This window comes from Bos grunniens, chromosome 14 (genome assembly GCF_055505025.1).
Source record: "Bos grunniens cultivar Pamir isolate PY7600 chromosome 14, Bosgru_T2T1.0, whole genome shotgun sequence".
Taxonomy (NCBI): domain Eukaryota; kingdom Metazoa; phylum Chordata; class Mammalia; order Artiodactyla; family Bovidae; genus Bos; species Bos grunniens.
Genome location: NC_141178.1, coordinates 50,735,039 through 50,755,114, shown reverse-complemented (window position 1 = coordinate 50,755,114; position 20,076 = coordinate 50,735,039). Strand labels below are relative to the sequence as shown.

The 20,076-nt window shown below is 40.8% G+C and overlaps 1 protein-coding gene and 1 long non-coding RNA gene across 18 annotated transcripts in view; one reads left to right on the top strand and one right to left on the bottom strand.

The window, feature by feature from the left end:
* The window catches only part of LOC147359396 (uncharacterized), a 414,201-nt gene that overhangs the window by 105,736 nt on the left and 288,389 nt on the right, over positions 1-20,076 (top strand). For 8 of the 14 annotated variants that reach the window (XR_015140767.1, XR_015140768.1, XR_015140771.1 and 5 more), the window contains one exon: positions 2,739-2,875. This is a non-coding gene — a long non-coding RNA (uncharacterized LOC147359396). Of the gene's footprint in view, positions 1-2,738; positions 2,876-3,381; positions 3,401-9,345; positions 9,591-12,273; positions 12,460-13,003; positions 13,023-20,076 lie in introns of those variants that run through there. The other 6 variants (XR_015140775.1, XR_015140765.1, XR_015140762.1 and 3 more) reach the window with 4 other exon arrangements.
* CPA6 (carboxypeptidase A6) overlaps positions 1-20,076 on the bottom strand; it is a 296,877-nt gene that overhangs the window by 82,459 nt on the left and 194,342 nt on the right. For 3 of the 4 annotated variants that reach the window (XM_086336654.1, XM_086336653.1, XM_086336656.1), the window contains exons 3-4: positions 10,259-10,383; positions 1,945-2,059 (exon numbers count right to left, since the gene is read on the bottom strand). In XM_086336654.1, the coding sequence (XP_086192780.1) occupies positions 1,945-2,059; positions 10,259-10,383 (240 nt within the window). Of the gene's footprint in view, positions 1-1,944; positions 2,060-10,258; positions 10,403-20,076 lie in introns of all 4 variants that reach the window. The other variant, XM_086336657.1, reaches the window with a different exon arrangement.

Genomic DNA, 20,076 nt, shown 5'->3' with positions numbered 1-20,076 from the left:
TTGGAAAGTGTTTAAGTCCTATACATTGTAATTTACCACTGAACAGAAGATGCTAAGAAAAAGGCATTATCTTTTGCATTTAAGATTTAGTCTATCCAGCCACACATCAGAGGGTATACCATGAATAATTTCCCCAGTAATAGCAATATACTGACACTGATCCATTCACACACATTTATCTGTCAGCAGGAAAAGGTATATTTGAGGTAGATAAATAAGGTATTTAGAAAGATGGGTAACATTTCTGACTTAAAAGCCCAATAGGAGAGGAAGGAAGTCACAAAAAAAGTGTCCCACTGTTTCAAGATGTGTACTGCTGCTGCTAAGTCACTTCAGTCGTGTCCGACTCTGTGTGATCCCACAGACGGCAGCTACCAGGCTCCCCCGTCCCTGGGATTCTCCAGGCAAGAACACTGGAGTGGGTTGCCATTTCCTTCTCCAATGCATGAAAGTGAAAAGTGAAAAGGAAGTCGCTCAGTCGTGCCCGACTCTTAGTGACCCCATGGACTGCAGCCTACCAGGCTCCTCCATCCATGGGATTTTCCAGGCAAAGTACTGTAAGAGTCTAAAAAAAAATTTGGAAAGTACTCATATTTTCCTTTTTTTTCTATCGCTGTTTAGTCTAATGAGCACATGAACACACATATATTTACGTATATGTATGTATGACTGAGTAACTCAACACACACAGGTATATGTACTTATCTATATTTATATATTTTAAAATTTTGACCTTTTTCTAGTGCATGTTAATAGCACTTTAATGTATCAAGTTATCGAAATCCTTTCCATTGCTGCTAACTCCAAGCTTCTAAAATGTATGTTAAAAACATAAAATATGTGCACGTAATTTTAAAAGTCATTATCAAGAGAACCAAACATTCTCTTAAGAATATAACAGGATCTCATTACTTCTATGACTGGCATTCCTTTGCTCAATTCAGAATTCAGGGGAAGAATGAAAAAATGTATGTACTCATTCATTTATTCATTCTGTCAACGACCCTCTATTTGGAAGTCTCTGCTTGACACTGGAGATACAGTGGTGAACAAGAAAGCAATGGCCAGCCCCCAGGGCCCTTGCAGCTTATTAGGAGAGGAAGGCATTAATCAAGTACTTAATCATAATTAAAAATTATGTTAGGTCTCACATCCATGTACTATGGGTGCAGGTAATATGCTGGGGCTGGGACAGGGAGTTCTGGCCCATCTGGGAGAGTAGAACCAGCTGTCTTCTTGCACAAACTGAGATTTGAAGGATAACTAGTTGTTGCCCAGATGTACAGCAGCAGCAATAGGATGGGTCCCTGTGTTTTCCAGATAAAATAAGTAACAACAAGCTAACAGGCTCTGAGGAGCCACACATGCCGTTTGGCTTTAGGGGGACTCAAATTTGCAGAGGGTATGGGGCCAACATCAAAATTTACTCCACTGCTCAGCCAAACCATTGCCCTCAAACTCTGGCTAGCTCTACATTCCATGGATTTCCAGTTAGGGTGTTTATTACTGTTATTACAGTTGGCCCTCCATATCCTTGGATGCTGAACTGGTGGATACTGAGGGCTGACTGTACCATGCCTTTGTACACGAGGGACTTGAGTATCCACGATTCTGGAATCCACAGGGGGTCCTGCACCCAATGTCCTTTGGATGCCAAGGGCTGACTATATAGCAGCATTACCACATTCTTCCATTGCACTTCTCCTGGCCATTGTAGGGGTGGGTTGGGTAAAGCACGTGAAATTAAAATTTTTTGCTACTTCTCGTATATACTTCTCATATAAAATGCTTAATGGAAGAGAACTGAGGTGCCTGGACATTGTAAGAGCTTAAGTATTCTTCACATAACTTCTGCCTGTGTCCCTGTGCTTCTCCCCAGTCCTGAGACCTGAATGATAAAGAGGCACTTGAAAAAAAGCCACAAAAAGTCCTTTGATTACATACTTCTTCTAAGGAGTGATAAACTTCATAATTATATCCAGAGAGGGATCTTCGACTTCTCCAGGCTGGCAAACTGCTTCCCTTTTCCAGTACTTTCTGAAGATCTTCTATGAGGATCCTGGATTTGAAATGATAGACATGATTACAGTTAAATGGAGAAAATATAAAAATGAGTCAAAAGAAAACCAGGACTGACATTTCTAAAAATACCAAATGTGGGGAAGATGTTCTTTTTCAGAAAATAACAATTCTTAAATAAATGGTATAATGAATATTAAATGTAAAATTACAGAACAGATGTTCCCAAGTAATAATGATACTAATAATAACCACCATTGATGGAGTAGCTACAAGAATGGAATGATGGGAACACTTATATTTACTGGGCATCTACCAGGTGGGAGGCACTGTGCTGTGTATTTTATTGGGTTGGTCAAAAGGTTTGTTCGTGTTTTTCCGTAACATCGTACAGAAAAACCTGAATGAACCTTTTGGCCATCCCAATACATACATCAACTGAGTTAATAAAACCTACCTCATATGGTTATTTCCACTTTGCAAATGGGGACACCAAACCTCAAAAGGGTTAAGAACTTGCCAATTGTCATTCTGCTAGTGATGCAAAGCCAGAATTTGAACTTGGAATGTGAACTCAAAACAGACTCAAGTCTAGTGCAACATTTTGAAAAATGAAGCTAGACAAGCTCCTCCACTCCCTTGCCGCAGCCTCCTTTTCAGCTGTTTCTATGTTTCTGTGCCATTTGTCACTGAAAGACTTTCCTTATGTCATTACCTAGCACACTTGACCCAGAGCTCAGAAAAGGGAAAGAAGAAGCTGCCAGCTTCAAGAGGAAACAGAAGAAACAACCAGAGTCAGAAAAAGCTACTTTTACTGCCTGACAGTATCAAGGATGCCAAGAGAAGACAAGTTCAGGTAAGCAAAGCGAATGCACTTGGGAACTGAAGGCTGTGGCGAGGGTCGGGGATTCCAGGGTCCCTGAAATGTGTGGAATAGCTCCAGCTGCAGTCATTGATATCCTTGATGAGATGTCCAAGCTAGATATGGCTCGTTCCCCCAGTGCTCACTCACCTCCACCAACTAGAGCACCATGAAGTAACAAGGTGCTCATTTATTTACTTAAAGATGTTAAAGAGCCTCTCACTGATTTTCCTGGGCTGGACAGGTAGCTAAAAGAAAAAAGAAAACCAAAAACTTTGCTTTCTTATTTTATATTCCAAAGAACTTGTTGCTTGGTGGTTTCAGGGCTATTAAAGCAATATATAATGGCATCTTTAAATGACTTTCAAAGCTGACCCATGAAAGCCACTTTATTCAAGAAATTCAAGACAATTTTTTGGTCTACAAAAGAAGTAGATTTACTTAGGGTCATGCTGGGTGTAGGACATTCCTTTTGATTTACTCATTCGTTATTTACTGAGGACGCACTGTGGACAAAGCATTTAATCGGGAATTTATCATCAGCTTACTGTCCTTTTGGTTTCAATGTTTGACTTCAGAAACATCAAAAATTAAGGTAAGGTGGCATGGCACAGAATTGGTAAACTTGTTTGGTAGCTGCTTGCTGGGGCTCAAAATATGAGTGGAGTTTAAATTGTCAGTCTGAACATGATCTGTATTAGTTCTTTCTTTCTTCCCTCAAGGAAACAAATTATAGATGAAAGTAGCTTTGCATGGGTAAAGAATTTTACAGTATTGCCAGTGTGGCCGTAAAGAACCAAATGAACGTCTTTGTCAATGTCCAGTCTTCTTGTGTTGTGAGCGAATCTGGGGTGGTCAAGAAAAATGCAAGTTTGATTAGAGCTGAGATGGTTATAAACTATCAACAAATTCCAGTTACTGCAGGCAATCTTTAGCTATGATTCCCTTACCAGTACCATCTATCCATTTCTCCTGGATACTTCTATCTCTTTCAGGAAACTAAGTGGGGGACGTTGGGGGTGGATAGTAAATAGATTTGTCAAACCCAGCAAACTACAGAAGAATCTCTGTGAAGTTTCAATTTAAAAACATAAGACACACAAACACACACAAGTTTTCAAAGGTATAAAGACCTTTACAGAATGTTTACAAAACGAAGCTCTAGTGTCCTGTTTTTGTATTATTTCCAAAGTGCGCAGACTTTTTAAACATAAACAAGCACAGATAATTTGTCTCCCCTTAAGGCAAGAGTGGGCTTCCCAGGTGGCTCAGTGGTAAAGAACCTACCTACCCATGCAGGATATGCAAGAGAGGCCAGTTCAATCCCTGGGTCTGGAAGGTCCCCTGGAGAAGGAAATGGCAACCCACTCCAGTATTCTTGCCTGGAGAATCCCATGGACAGAGGACCCTGATGGGCTACAGTTCATGGGATTGCAAAGATCAGACACGACTGAAGCGACTGAGCAGGCACAAGGTCATTCTTCATATTCATCCCCAGAAAATTTCTGAAGTTCTGATGCTGGTCCATCTGTTTGTTTGGCATTGTACCCCTTCAAAAGCTAATATTTTCCCAGGAGTTTCAGTATGAAAAATCATGCTTCTGAATGAATTCTTTATCATTATCAGTTGATAAATGACTTAACATATTGCTAATAATATAATGAAATCCCCATTCAGAGAATAATCAGAATAGTTCTAATTGATAATTGCTCCTATACAAGATTTACTGTAATATTTTCTAACTAGTGTTGTAACCAAAGTAAGAAAATTATGAAGTTTTTCAGTTTGAGGTTGTGGAATCAATCTAGTTGAGTATTAACTTCTTTGATGAATCAACACTTAAGCGCTTAGTCTTGTTTTAAAATTTCCAGGTGCCCTCAATTGAGCTGGTCTTTGGAGCTCTGCTATCTATCCATTCATTTAGGCCAGTGATTCTCAAGATAGGCTGCTTTAAAAATCACCCACGAGCTTTTAAAAAATATGCCACACTGAGCCCTACTTACACAAGAATCTCTGTGTAAAGGTATCAGGCCTTTATGAAAAGCTCACAAGGTGATTTTAATACATAGTTGAGCTCAAATTTAGGCTAACAATCTGGAAACCAGTAATTTAGGCTAATTAATCTGGAAACTGCTCTCAGTCTTCTCAGTTTCCACATTAAATAAAAATGGAAGAAAGCATTAGAATATGACTGGTCCGTGCATCCTCTTTGCTCCTGAGTGTCCGTGCTGGGTGTGGTCAACAGCATCTATTGTAGCTATGGTTCTGGGTACGAATTTGTGAACCCTGCCAAGAGAGGAAGTTACGAATAGGGCAGAGGCCATCTCTTGCTGGTGTGACCATGTTGAGGTGGCAGAAACATGACTGTTTAGAGGTTGTCAGGTGTCTGGACTCAGAACTCTGGGGTCCAGTCACCAGCTTCTTGACTTGAGAGGCAATTATGGTCACAAGAGTGGGAGCAGTTGTAGCCTGGGAACAGCTTCCTGACCGCCGCGCTGTCACACCAGGTCTGGCCCCATTTTTCTTGTCAAAGTGGCCAATGGAAACCAGCAGATTGACGAGAGGCCCATGAAATGGGGTCCAAATGGCTTTTTTTTTAAAAAAAAAAAAAAAACAGCTGTAGTTTCTTAGTTTCCTTATGGCTGATTACTCTTTCTACTCTAATCACGTGTGTGCTCAGCTGTGTCTGATTCTTTGCTACCCCATGGACTGTAGCCCTCCAGGGTCCTCTGTCCATGGAATTCTCCAGGCAAGAATACTGGAGTGGATTGCCATTTCCTTCTCCAGGGGATCTTCCTGACCTAGGGATCGAACCCACGTCTCTTGCATCCGTGCATTGGCAGGCAGATTCTTTACCACTGTGCCACCTGGGAAGCCCCAGTGTATAGCATATACTTCCTTAAAAAGTCAATGAACATGCCAAAGTGTACTGTTTCAAGCTTTTTTAATATGATTATATTTTCATTGAGTTGTTTTCCTTTTGAAATAGTCAAAAAATTTTTTTCTAGATCTATTAAGAACTATATATAAGTGATATTATCACTTAGTACAAAATCACCTTCCCAAAGCTTCTAGGGTGGACAAGGGAGTGTGTGTCAAACTTTGAAATTCCATTACCATTTTTTTTAAAGGTATTCAATTTAAAAAATTATTGAAATTTTTTTGTGGCAAAAGGAATCATTTCCTAGGTCATGTTGTTAAGAGGGGTTGATCACCCAGGGGCCAGACACATAAGGCCACATAATCTCTGCTATAAAGATGAGTATATCTATACATTATGTATAGTTGTACAGAGTAAATTATAATCTTTGGAAAATATCCCAGGCTACAATAATATAACTCAATTAGAATGATCTATACCTACCAGCCCTGGGGAATTTAATTGACCTATGTATTATTATCTTCATGCCAACAAAATGAATAATTCTAAATGATTGCTCTCCAGGAGGAGACCACTGGTTTAAAACTCTCATTTTTTAAAACTCTATTCTCTGTGGTATAAAGGGTATATTTTATTCTATAGCAGTTCCACATGACCTATGTTGAATGGAAATAGAGACTTGTTAAAATAACTGGTATATTCTTTTCTTCCAAATAATAATTAATGAGGCATTTGAGTTTTTTATTGAGGACCTATAGAAATAAGCTCTTCCCTGCTAGGCATTCAGAGAATCAAAGCCTGCCTTCAGAGCTACAGCAGTGATTAAAATGTGTTCAATGTGAACAATGGTTTTATGCATAGCTGTGACTCTGCCCTGTTATGGAGGCACAGATAAAATACCTTTCTGCAAAAAGCCCATCAGTACTTTCATAAAGCTGTGCCTATCGCTCTGAGAGCCAAATATCTCTGGGGCCAGGGAAGGATGTTACTGTCCCATTGAACCCTCTGTGCCAGGCTTTCACAGAGACTAGAGCTCTCTCCCTTGACTGAGAGAGCCTTGAACCCTTCCTGGGCCTCACCGGGGATCTCTGTGCCAGTTCTGGCAGTAAAAACACTAGCTTAAAAGTTGGAGTAGTTGAGAGGCTGCGTGTGCTCAGTCATGTCTGGCTCTCTGCGACCTCATGGACTGTAGCTGGCTGGGCTCCTCTGTCCATGGGATCTTCCAGGCAAGAATACTGGAGTGGGTTGCCATTTCCTTCTCCAGGTGATCTTCCTGACCCAGAGATCGAACCTGCATCTTTTGTGTCTCCTGCACTGGCAGGCGGGTTCTTTACCACTGGCAGCACCTGGTTAGTCATTTACAATTGTGGCCAAAATCATAGGGTTCCAAACCAAGAGCAAGTCACTCCTTCCCATCTCACTCATTCACTAGCCTGCATTTCTCCCCCCAGATTTTGCACTTTCTCTCCATCTCTTCCTCCCATCCTTTGCTTTTGTGCCCTCTGGAATTCTCTTTGATTGTAAATAAAATTCCTACATTCTCCAATCTCTTTAGAGAACTCCCTCTTCTCATATTCTTGCACCAGCAGAAACTGGACTCTTTCAAGGACACAGACTCTTCGGTGACTTTCTCTTCTACTTTGTCAGCATCCTTCTGGGTACCATTGGTACTGCTCCATTAACCTTCTAACTTCCAGGAAAAGTTCATCCTCCCTTCAGCATTGTGTCATTCCTGGTTGCTTACCTCTAACTCCTGGCTCCTCCCTGCTACTTCCTGTCTCAGGCATACATTCTCTTTCCCCACCTCTAATCTTGCCATCAGCCAAGGAAATTCAAGATTGCTGAGATGGCTTTATGGTGATTAACCTCACTCTGTCTTGACTGCATCAGCCTCAATGCTCTCCATTCCACTTCAGCCATCTCCTTCATTGCTCCCCCTATAATCCTGTCACCAGTCACAAGTATTCTACTCCAGAACTCTTAATGTCCAGCAGCCTACACTTTATCAAAATGCATTTTGTTCTAACTTGTTGCCCTCAGTCACACTAAACCTGTTTTCACTGTAAATATCTTAATGCCCTGATTCTTCCATTCTGTCCCATCATTAAAAAAATTTTTTTTTAATTGGAATATAGTTACTTTACAAAGTTGTTGGTTTCTGCTGTACAGCAAAGTGAATCAGTTAAACATATATCCACTCTTCAGATTCTTTTCCCATTTAGGTCATTACAGAGTATTGAGTAGAGTGCCCTGTGCTCTACAGTTAGATATTAAACAACAACAAAGGACCTAAGTCATGTCCAATACTTCTTTGACCCCATGGACTGTAGCCCTCCAGGCTCCTCTGTCCATGAGACTTCCCAGGCAAGAATACTGGAGTGGGTTGCCATTTCCTTTTCCATGGGATCTTCCTGACCCAGTGATTGAACCTGCATCCCCTGCATTGGTAGGCAGATTCTTTACCACTGAGTCATCAGGGAAGCCCCACAGTAGGTCCTAGTTTATTTAGTTAATTAGTCAGCTAGTTTATTTATAGTACTGTGTATGTGTCATTTGCTATGGAGAACAATATGGAGGATCCTTAAAAAACTAATAGAGTTACCGTATGTCCAGCAATCCCATACCTGGACATATATCTGAAGAAACCATAATTCAAAAAATAACATGCACCCCAGTGTTCCATCATTCCTCCTAGATCCTCCTCTAATCTAGACTATCCAGATTAGACCCCTCAGATGAATACTTGAGCTAGCATCTCACTAGAAACCTTAACTTCCTTATCACCTTGAGCTTTTTGTGGTTCTAACCAACAAAACGTCAACTCTGTATCAGTGCTACAATCTTTCTTCTCGGCAACAACCACTTTTATTGGTTCCTACCCCCATTTCTTTATTCTAAGTGATAAGTTTTGCTTCTCAGTTCATCCAGAAAACTGGGCTATTAGTTATGATCTCTTGCCCTGTTTCCCTGGTGACTCAAATGGAAAGAATCCACCTGCAATGCACAAGGCCTGGGTTCGATCCTCGAGTGAGGAAGATCCTCTGAAGAAGGAAATGACTACCCCTGCAGTATTCTCGCCTGGAGAATTCTGTGGACGGAGGAGCCAGGCGAGCTAGTCCACAGGGTCACAAGAGTCAGACACGACTGAGCCACTAGCGCCACTACTACGACGACTACTATCTCTTTAACCTGTTGACTCTCTTCCCCACAATCTTAACTAGACCCACACTTACCTCTTTGGTCTTATAGGATAAAGTACTTTTCCTACCGTTTAAAACTACTCCCTCACCTGTGCATTCTGTCTTTCATCATCAATTGCCTCCTTCCCTGCTGGTCACAGCACTTTCAGCCCCCTACCCACACTCCAAATCTCAGGCAGTCACTGAATTAACATCTTCCTCACCTCTGCCCTCTCCCTATTGTAACTTCTAAGAGTCACAGAATAGTCTGCTCTGCTGCTGTGTTCTCACCTCCTGTTCACTTCTCTGTCTTCTGCTCCTGACACTCTAATCCTACCATTAGGGTTACCAGTGAAACTTCCATTGCCAAATTTGAAGGTAACTGATCAGTCCTTTTCTTGCAGATCACTGTGGCACTGGGCACCACTGACATCCCTTATCTCAGAAGATTTTGTTTCTTATTTGATGATTGGGACTATCTTCCAGCTGTTTCACACTCACTGCTTAACTAATACTGTAAAAAAAACTCAAAGTATTCAAATCTATCCACTTGGTCACCAAAGACAGAAGACTTGGAATCACCCAAGAGTTCTTCCTCTTCCATCTACATCCCAATAAATGTAGAGTCCAGGTGGTTTTGCTTCTGAAATATTTTTTGGAATTCTCTTTTGATCCCACCACTCTGGTCCTGACTCACAGTCCTCATACTCTCACTTGGATTGCTGCTGTGGTCTCCTCCTACCCCACCACCCAGTTACACGTGGCTCCCTTGCTCACATCCTACGATTGTGCAGCGTCACCCATAAGATGAGGTCTGAGTTCCTAACTCTGAACAGCAGCTTCCCACAACCTGGCCCCTCGCCCTACCTCTCAGGCACCTTTTCTTCCTACTCCCTGACCTGCACTCACTGTGTTGCTTCTCGCCTTTGCTTGCATTTTCCCCTCTGCCTTCAAGGTCCCAAGTCTCACCCTTTGTCCAACCGATGCAGCTCCTGCAGAGTCTGGCTTTTGTCTGCCCACATCCACCTTCTAGGCGTGGATAAACTACTCTCCTCTTCCCACACAGTAAAACCCTCCCATGTGTACACTGATTACTTAGGTGAATGATAGAGAAGTGTGATTGCTCCCCCTCCACCGTTACACTAAGAAAGAAGCTCATGGCTGGTAAATAGAACTGTTCCACATCCATGTTGCCTTCCCCAACATGAAAAACAGAACCTGAAACCCTATTGTTGGCACTTAACACATAACCTAAATACAGTTGCCATTCAGTTCAATTGGGTATAAATGAATTAAGCAATGAAAAAGCACGCTTACTTGTACTGGATGTTGGCTTCCTGCAGGAAGGTTAACAGGGCTCGGGAGCCATTGTGGGGAATGTGGACATCGGTAACTGTTCCCTGTGATATCTGGGAGACACCTCCGGGCTGCCACAGGTCCACCTGTAGTGCAGGAACCAACCTATAATTCACAGTCAATGTCGGTGGGGAAAGATCCACGTCACAGTGTCAAACACATCATCTTGTTGGCTTACAGCAATACCAAAGCCATTTTAGAATTAGACTCAAGGCTTTCATCATCAGGGTCGAATTCTCAGTTGATTCTGAATTTAGTGTCCAAATGATATCACATCCATATAGAATCTGATCATAATTTACAAGTAATAAATACCAATCTATTAGTCATAAGATAAAAATGAGATAAACTAGTTTTAAGTATGACTTTGATATTGTTTAAAATTATTTACTGCACTAATATTTGTATAATAGCAAGAAAGAGGAATACATAGATGACCCTTCATCTTACTATAAAGCAGACTGTGGTCCCTTGACAACATTCGGTATCTTTAAATGGAGTGCTCTCCTAATGCTGCCTCCTCCCATGATGCAAGTTTGTTCACCGATTCATACTCAGCTTTCACATGCCAATAGAAACATCCCTTTCTCAGGTATGGTGGGTACTTGTCAGCCAGGGCAGGGCTCCTTGTCACAGTTCTTAGAGAATCTCGTGTGTCTTTCATCATGTGTGTCTCTTCCCAGAATGTAAGCTCCATGAGGGCAACAGATTTGTCTGCTTAGTTACCAACCCATTCCAAGTGCCTGGCATGATGCCTTGTGCATCTTAGCAACTCAGTCATCATTTGCTGCATAAGTGCAGACCCTGCAGGGTAACTGACCACGTGTTCATCACTCATTCAGTGTTTTGCCGGAAAGCAAAAGATCACTGTTTGGCTTACAGTAGAGTCTGTGGTACCCTGTCTAGTGCTCCATGCCTAGTGGGAGCTGCTCATTCATTGAAAGACTGAATTGGACTCAGCTGGGATGGAGGAGAGCCTCATTGCTATACAAGCCAAGAGCTGCACTTTCAGTAAGGCACAGTTTGTCTTTACAGGTCATGTCCATGTCTTCTGTTTGGGACTCCCTCTTCCTGCATTTCTGGTCTTGATCTGTTGCAGGATCATGCAACCCTCAGTTGTGTCTTTGTGACCCCATGGACTGTAGCCCACCAGGCTCCTCCATCCATGAAATTCTCCAGGCAAGAATACTAGAGCAGGTTGCTATTTCCTTCTCTAGGGGATCTTCCCAACCCAGGGACTGAACCCAGGTCTCCTGCATTGCAGGCAGATTTTTTACCCTCTGAGCTACCAGGGAAGCCCCCTGAAACAGAGGCATTTATTTTGGGGACAAAAAGAGTTTACCTGTTTTCTTTCAGGCAGCTGCCTCCTCCACTAACTTGCAAGGGCAAGTCTAATGCAGCTAACGTGCTAGTCCAACAAGCATAGGACGACAGAAGTGTGGGGCTGGGAGGGATGCTGAGAGGTCATTTGATCCATCTGCCAGCCCTTGGGCAAGGATATGTCCAGGCCTGGACCAGACTGTCCCCAATTGATGCATCTAAACCACATCTTTTATGTTTCCCAAAGATGAGAGTCGACACTATCCTGATTTAACTCATATCCACATTTAACCAGATTTTCAGACATTTTCTTAATCCCTACACTGAAGCACACTTTTTTTTTTCCTTGTTCTGTTCTTCAGTGGGGAATGACTGGTTTCTTGCTTTTGTGAGACAAAGTACCTTTCTGTCTTCTACTTTTCTTTATATGTTAAGACTTTCTAATCCTTTAATCATCTTTGCCTCTAAACCCATTACAGAGAGAGATCTTGCTATTAAGGTGTATCACCTAATACCTGTGGAGATGAGGAAATAGTGCTGTATTTAGAGGGTGGAGAGCCACAGGAACCTGAAATATCTGAATAACCACTCTGGTGATGAGTCTGTGAGTGCTGTTTTCTGGGGCATATGCTAAAATAAGAATCCTCACTCCACAGAAGAGCGTAGCTTCTCCATAGGAAAATTCCATGGAAGAAACGTCCCCTACTGCCTGACCTGGAGAAGCCTTCCTAGGAAACGTCACCAGAAAGCAGTTGGTCTAAAACAAACCAACAAAAAAGAATCTGCAAAAATCAGGAAGTGTATTTTGTTTTGGTATTAGTAAACTAAAACGAATTACCAGACTTTTCTCCAGTAATGTTTTAGGGAAAAGGTACTTGGGTAAGTAACATGGATATTTCAGTCTTGGGTGGCAGGCTGATGCCTACACTAAGATGCGGGAGACTCCTATGTCTAAGTTATAGTAATACCCCTGTAATACTCACATGAGCTTTGTAAAGTGCCACCCACCTTATAGGTAGTTCTAATTTTTTCTATAAGACCTTGGGAAACGAGTTGATTGTACATTTCATGAACAAGAAGACTCAGGTTCAGAGAGGCAGAGTCCTTTCCCAAGGATGCAGGGCTACTGAATGGTATTATAGAATGTGTTTAACTCCATTACCATCATTTACTGACTGGGTAAGTATCTCCAGGATTTCCTGCAAATATCCCAGAACTAGAAACAACTTCCAGTTTCCTGCCTTAGTGTTCAAGAGGATCTGCTTGGTGGCTTTCACATCCTGGTCTTTACCATTAAGGGCTTTTTGCCCTATGAATTCTATATGCAGGTATTTCAAAGTTCAAATCAGCCCACTGTGGGCAGGTTACCATCAGTCATTTCCTTAGGGCCTGATCCCATCTGGATGAAGCGATGAACCGGCTCTGAGCAGAAAAGCTGGGTGACCCTGGATACTGACCACAACCTAGAATCAGCAGCCTGGTCAGGATGGCCTAAGGCTGTTTGCAGACCAGCTGCCTCAGGTCTTTACTGCCATGGCCAACTGATATTCCAGGAAAGGATGCTCCTCTGCAGAGTCTCTCACCTTGGAACTGGGTGGGTGTTCCCACACATTCCTTTCCTTCTATGACCACCAGTCATAGCCAGATCTGTTTAAGAGGTGGAGGAACTTTAAAGTAAAAGTTCACAGCATGGACTTGGGAATCCAACGACTCTAGGCTGGAATGCTAGTGCTGGCAGCACGGGCTGTGTGACTTTGGATGAGGTTTTAACATTTCTGGGGGCTCCCCTCATAGTTCAGTTGGTAAAGAATCCGCTTGCAATGCAGGAGATCTGGGTTCAATCCCTGGGTTGGGAAGATCCCCTGGAGAAGGGAAAGACTACCCACTCCAGTATTCTGGCCTGGAGAATTCCATGGACTGAATAGTCCATGGGGTCGCAAAGAGTTGGACACAACTGAGTGGCTTTCACTTTCACATAACATTTCTGAATCTTAGTTTCCTCATCCAGTCTGTGAAGGTAAATCTAAAACCTACTCACAGGTTTTTTTTTTGTAACATTAACTGGAACAATAGAAGTAAAATACATAGCAGAGAGCCTGTCATAGTGACAGCTTGAAAACCCTTAACTACTTGTTGTTATTGTTACTTGAAAAGTACCTGGGTGGCCAACATGGTGGAGTAAGAGACCCTGCTTCACACAAGGGCACAGCAAAATTACAACAATTTATAGGGCAGCTATCAATGAAAATGACAGGAAATGCAGGAAAGAGTTTCTATAAGGAAAGGTATAGGAAGGAACCACAGTGAGACAGTAGGATGGATGGAGATGCTGTATAGTCACGACCACACCCCTGGGTAGGTGACCCACAAGCAGGAGGATAATCACAACTGCAGGAGTTCTTCCCAAGGAACAAGGGATCTGAGCCTCACTTTGGGCTCCTGCAAAGGAAACTGAGCCCCCAGAATGTCTGGCTTTGAAGGCCAGTGTAATGGGGACTCTCCCTGGGGACGCAGATACTGGTGGCAGGCCTTTGGAGGACCTCATGGCGCCATGAGGACACGGCTGCTCGCAGACTCTTCCCTCTAGCTTATCAGTGCAGGGTGCTCGCCTGCCCACGATGTAAGCAGTCCAGTGAGCTGAGGCAGGGCCGTAGCCCTGAAAGCAAATGCTTTAAAAAAGGAACAGTTAGAGAATAAAAAAGAGCAGAAACTTATAATCCAATATAATCTTAGAAAAAAGTTTAGAAAATTTCCCAGAATGTAGAGCAAAATAGTAAAAAGATAGAAAATAGAGAAAATACAGGAAAATATATCATATGCCCAACATCTGGTGAATTAAGAGCATAAAGACAGATTAGAGAAGAAAGGAGAACTCAGATCAATATATAAGGATTTTTAGAATACCAGGAATAAAGACAAGATCCTAAAAGTTTTTAGACAGTGTATGCTAATGACCCTGCTCCCAGTGCTAGGAGACCTGGGTTTGACCTTGGGATGGGAAAACCCTCTGGAGAAGGAAGTAGCTACCCACTAAAGTATTTGAAGAAAAGTTCTGACCAACCTAGACAGAATATTAAAAAGCAGAGACATTACTTTGCTAACAAAGGTCCATCTAGTCAAAGTTATGTTTATTCCAGTAGTCATGTATGGATGTGAGAGTTGGACCATAAAGAAAGCTGAGCACTGAAGAATTGATGCTTTTGAACTGTGATGTTGGAGAAGACTCTTGAGAGTCCCTTGGATAGCAAGGAGATCCAACCAGTCCATTCTAAAAGAGATCAGTCCTGAATATTCACTGGAAGGACTGATGCTAAAGCTGAAGCTCCAATACTTTGGCCACCTGATGCAAAGAACTAACTCATTTGAAAAGACCCTAATGCTGGGAAAGATTGAAGGCAGGAGGAGAAGGGGATGACAGAAGATGAGATGGTTGGATGGCATCACCAACTCGATGGACATGAGTTTGAGCAAGCTCTTGGAGTTGGTGATGGATAGGAAAGCCTGGCGTGCTGCAGTCCATGGGTTGCAAAGAGTTGGATATGACTGAGCAACTGAACTGAAAGTATTCTTGCCTAGAGAATTCCATGGACAGAGGAGCCTGGCAGGCTACAGTCCATGGGGTCACAAAGAGTTGGACACAACCGAGCAACTAACATTTTCATGCTAATGACCAACTTGCCATGGGATTTACTTTTCCAGCAATAAAGAGAGCTAGAAAACTTTAACACTCTTCTGCTGCAAGATAGCTAGAAAAAGCTGAATAAAATATAGCTACCATTCCTTCTAAAGTAGAGCGAAATGTAAAGCAAAATTCCCAGGGGCCTAAAATAAAGAAGAAAATGCCATTTAGAGCTGTGTGTACGTGAGCTGTGATGGTATCAGAATTGTGGGAATCTGTCACAACCACATGGGGAATCAGGCTGAGATCTGGGGTCCAAAGTTCAGAGCTGGAACCAAGCTTCTAGTATAAAACTAGACCTTCAAAGGACAATAGCCTCGGTTAAAGAGTAGGAATTAACAACTACACACCAGTAAGATTTGATAAGGTACTTTGTAGTTATAAATGCAAGACTTCTCCAGACAAAGATGTACCCTCAAGTCAGGCCATGCAGAATTCTTTCATCTGAAACTTTGCTGAAGAAGAGTTCATGAGAAAAAAATATGTAGAACACATGATCAAGGTATCTACTATAAGTAAAAGCCAACATATCCAACTCATAGCTAGAATGCTCAACTCGAGATCTTCATAGGGTCTGGCCATAAAAGACTGGCTAGAGGAAGTTCCTGAGAAGGAAAGGAAATGAAAGATACTTTGATGGGGTTATCAATTCCATATAGATGAAATATTTCAGACAAACAGGAGAAAGGTAAAGGAGTTCTGAGGGAAGTACAATGTCTGCAAGGCAGAAAAACACAGAAAAAGCATCAGGAAAAAATAGTTTCAAGAAAAAAATAAGACAACATGTCAGTAAATATAGTTAATTAAAAAGGATTACATTCTCCAGCTTAAAAGAGCCTGAATATTGAATAATAAGAAGTATTCTCCTAAGTACTGGTTACAAAAGACATAAAATAGAAACAGTGAAAACTAGCTCAGTTGGTAAAGAATCTGACTGCAATGCAGAAGACATGGGTTTGGTTCCTGAATCGGGAAGATCCCGTGGAAAAGGAAATGGCAACCCACTCCAGTATTCTTGCCTGGAGAATCCCATGGACAGAGGAACCTTGCGGGCTACAGTCCATGAGGTTGCAAGAGTCGGACACGACTGAGTGACTTTCACTTCACTCACTATACAAATACTAAAGGAAAAAAGCTAGTATAACTATATTAATAGCAAAACATTTAGGGCAAAACCATTTTGGGGGGATAATATATTAATATATATATATACATATCACTATATATAATGTAGAAATATAAAAATATCTTTATACATATGTATGTACATATGTACATCCCTATATACTAATAAAATTCTCAGTTTACTGGAAGACATAAATGCTACTAATCTGAATGCATTCAATTAAACAGCATCAAAATATGTATCACAAAAATGGATATCATAAGGATTTTAAATTAAAAATCTTATATCTCAGTAACCAAAAGATCAGACTTGCTTCGCAAGCACACTTAGAATTTTTATGAAAATTAACTCAATACCAGGCTACAAAATAAGTTTCAACAAATGTCAGAGACTTCATGTCAAACAAATGTTCTCTGATTACAGTGTAATTAAATTTAGAAATCAGTGACAAAATATATCTACATTTAGAAATTGAGAAAACAGACTTTAAATAACTTGTGGGTTAAGAAAGACACTGTAGTAAAGTTGCAACCAAATCAAAACTAAATAGGACATTTCTAAGAAATTTATAACTGTAAATGATCCTGTTGCAGAAGAATAAAGATGAGAAATTGATGTGTCTTACGTCTAAATCAAAACTTAAAAAAAGAACAATAGTATAAACTACAAAAGAATAGAATACAGGGCATTAGAAAAAAAGAGCATACATTAGTGAAAAGGAAAAAAAAAAAAAAAAGTAATCGTGAGGCTCACCAAAACCAAAGTTGGTCTTTGAAACATATTTCAAATAGAAAACTTGTTAGCACAATTGCTTAAGAGCAAAAGAATGAAGGTTCAGGTGACCAATATTATTAACAGTGATGAGACAGTCATAGCCTGAGAAAAAGAATGATAAGCCAATTTTATTTATAAACATGGGTGCCAACCCTAGAAATGTATGTTAGCAAACTATAGAAAAAGGTATTAATGTCATGACTGAATGCAATTAGTTTATCTTTAGTGTATTTCCTTATGTCAATGGTAATATATTAGAGAAACTATATGAGCATATCAATATACTCAGGAAGATAACTTTTCAAAGTCCTATGTCTATTAATTATAAAATATATATATAGAAATTAATACTGAAAAGTATACTTCCTTAGTCTATTAAATACTATCTACCAAAAATATATAGCAGGCACTTGCATACAGGAGTAGCATTAGAAGCATTCATTTTAAAGTCAGAAACAAAGTAAATGTACATTAATGCCAATTCCACAGATTTTCATACTGAGGCAGAAGTATATTCTTCACAGCCAGCAGAAGAATAAAGAAAAAAAGGCTAAGAGCTAGAAGGGAAGAAATAAGACTGTCATTATTTACAAATCACTGTGTACAGAGAAGGCAAGGGAGTCAACACAGGTAAACCATGAAAATTCAATGATCAGCAGCATTTAGAGATATAATATCAAAGTAAATATATACACATACATTAATCTAAGGCCAGACACTATAAAACTCTTAGAGGAAAACATAGAACATCCTGACGTAAATCCCAGCAAGATCTTTTTTGACCCACCTCCTAGAGAAATGAAAATAAAAACAAACAAATGGGACCTAATTAAACTCAAAAGCTTTTGTGCAGCAAAAGAAACCATAAATAAGACAAAAAGACAACCCTTGGAATGGGAGAAAATACTTGCAAACAAAACAACTGACAAGGGATTAATCTCCAAAATACACAAATAGCTCATGCAGCTCAATAACAAAAAAACCAAACAAACCAATGAAAAAAATGGATGGAAGACCTAAACAGACACTTCTCCAAAGAAGACATACACCTGTCAACAAATACATAAAAAGATGCTCAACGTGTCTAATTATCACAGAAATACAAATCAGAATTACAATGAGGTATCACCTCACACCAGTCAGAATGGCCATCATCAAAAAATCTCCAAACAATAAATGCTGGAGAGGGTGTGGAGAAAAGGGAAGCCTTCCCTACATTGTTGGTGGGAATGTAAATTGGTACAATCACTGTGGAGAACAGTATGGAGGTTCCTTAAGAAAACTAAACATAAAACTACCATATGACTTAGCAATCTCACTCCTGGGCATATTCTCAGAGAAAACCATAATTCAAATAGATACATGCACCCCAGTGTTCATTGCAGCACTATTTACAAAAGCCAGGACATGGAAGCAACCTAAATGTCAATCAACAGAAGAATAGGTAAAGAAGATGTGGTATATGTATATACATATATGTACACACATAATGGAATATTACTCAGCCATAAAAGGAATAAATAGTGCCATTTGCAGAAACATGGATGGACTTAGAGACTGTCATACAGAGTGAAGTATGTCAGAAAGAGAAAAACAAATATATAATATCGCGTATATGTGGAATCTAGAAAAATAGTACAGATGAACTTATCTGCAAAGCAGAAATTGAGACACATGTGGGGAACAAACGTATGGATACCAAGGATGGAAGTGGGGGTGGGATGAACTGGGAGGTTGGGATTAACATATGTGCACTACTATAGATAAATAATGAGAACCTACAGTACAGCACAGGGAACTCTACTCAAAGCTCTAAGGTAACCTAAATGAAAGAAATCTAAAAAAGGGAGGAGTATAGCAGAAAGTGAAGAGGAACTAAAAAGCCTCTTGATGAAATTGAAAGAGAAGAGTGAAAAAGTTGGCTTAAAACTCAACATTCAGAAAACGAAGATCATGGCATCTGGTCCCATCATTTCATGGCAAATAGATGGGGAAACAGTGGAAACGGTGTCAGACTTTATTTTTTGGGGCTCCAAAATCACTGCAGATGGCGATTGTAGCCATGAAATTAAAAGACGCTTATTCCTTGGAAGGAAAGTTATGACCAACCTAGATAGCACGTTGGAAAGCAGAGACATTACTTTGCCAACAAAGGTCCGTCTAGTCAAGGCTATGGTTTTTCCAGTGGTCATGTACGGATGTGAGAATTGGACTGTGAAGAAAGCTGAGCGCCGAAGAATTGATGCTTTTGAACTGTGGTGTTGGAGAAGACTCTTGAGAGTCCCTTGGACTGCAAGGAGATCCAGCCAGTCCATCCTAAAGGAGATCAGCCCTGGGATTTCTTTGGAAGGAATGATGCTAAAGCTGAAACTCCAGTACTTTGGCCACCTCATGCGAAGAGTTGACTCATTGGAAAGACCCTGATGCTGGGAGGGATTGGGGGAAGGAGGAGAAGGGGACGACAGAGGATGAGATGGCTGGATGGCATCACTGACTCAATGAACATGAGTTTGGGTGAACTCTGGGAGATGGTGATGGACAGGGAGGCCTGGTGTGCTGCGATTCGTGGGGTCGCAAAGAGTCGGACACGACTGAGCGACTGAACTGAACTGATATGTATATGGATAACTGATTCACTTTGCTTTACAGCAAAAACTAACAACATTGTAAAGCTATATATTCCAATAAAAAATTTAAAAATGTGTATTTGATGGGTCTTGAAATATCTCCATAAAATAGCATTAAGTGAAAAAGTGGGTTATTAGAAAAGTAGGTTTAGGTGATGTCACCAAAATGGTGACATAGGTAACCCCAGACTCCATCTTCCAACAAAAATCAACAGTTAGCCAGATATCCATGAATAAAAACAGCTCTGAGTGA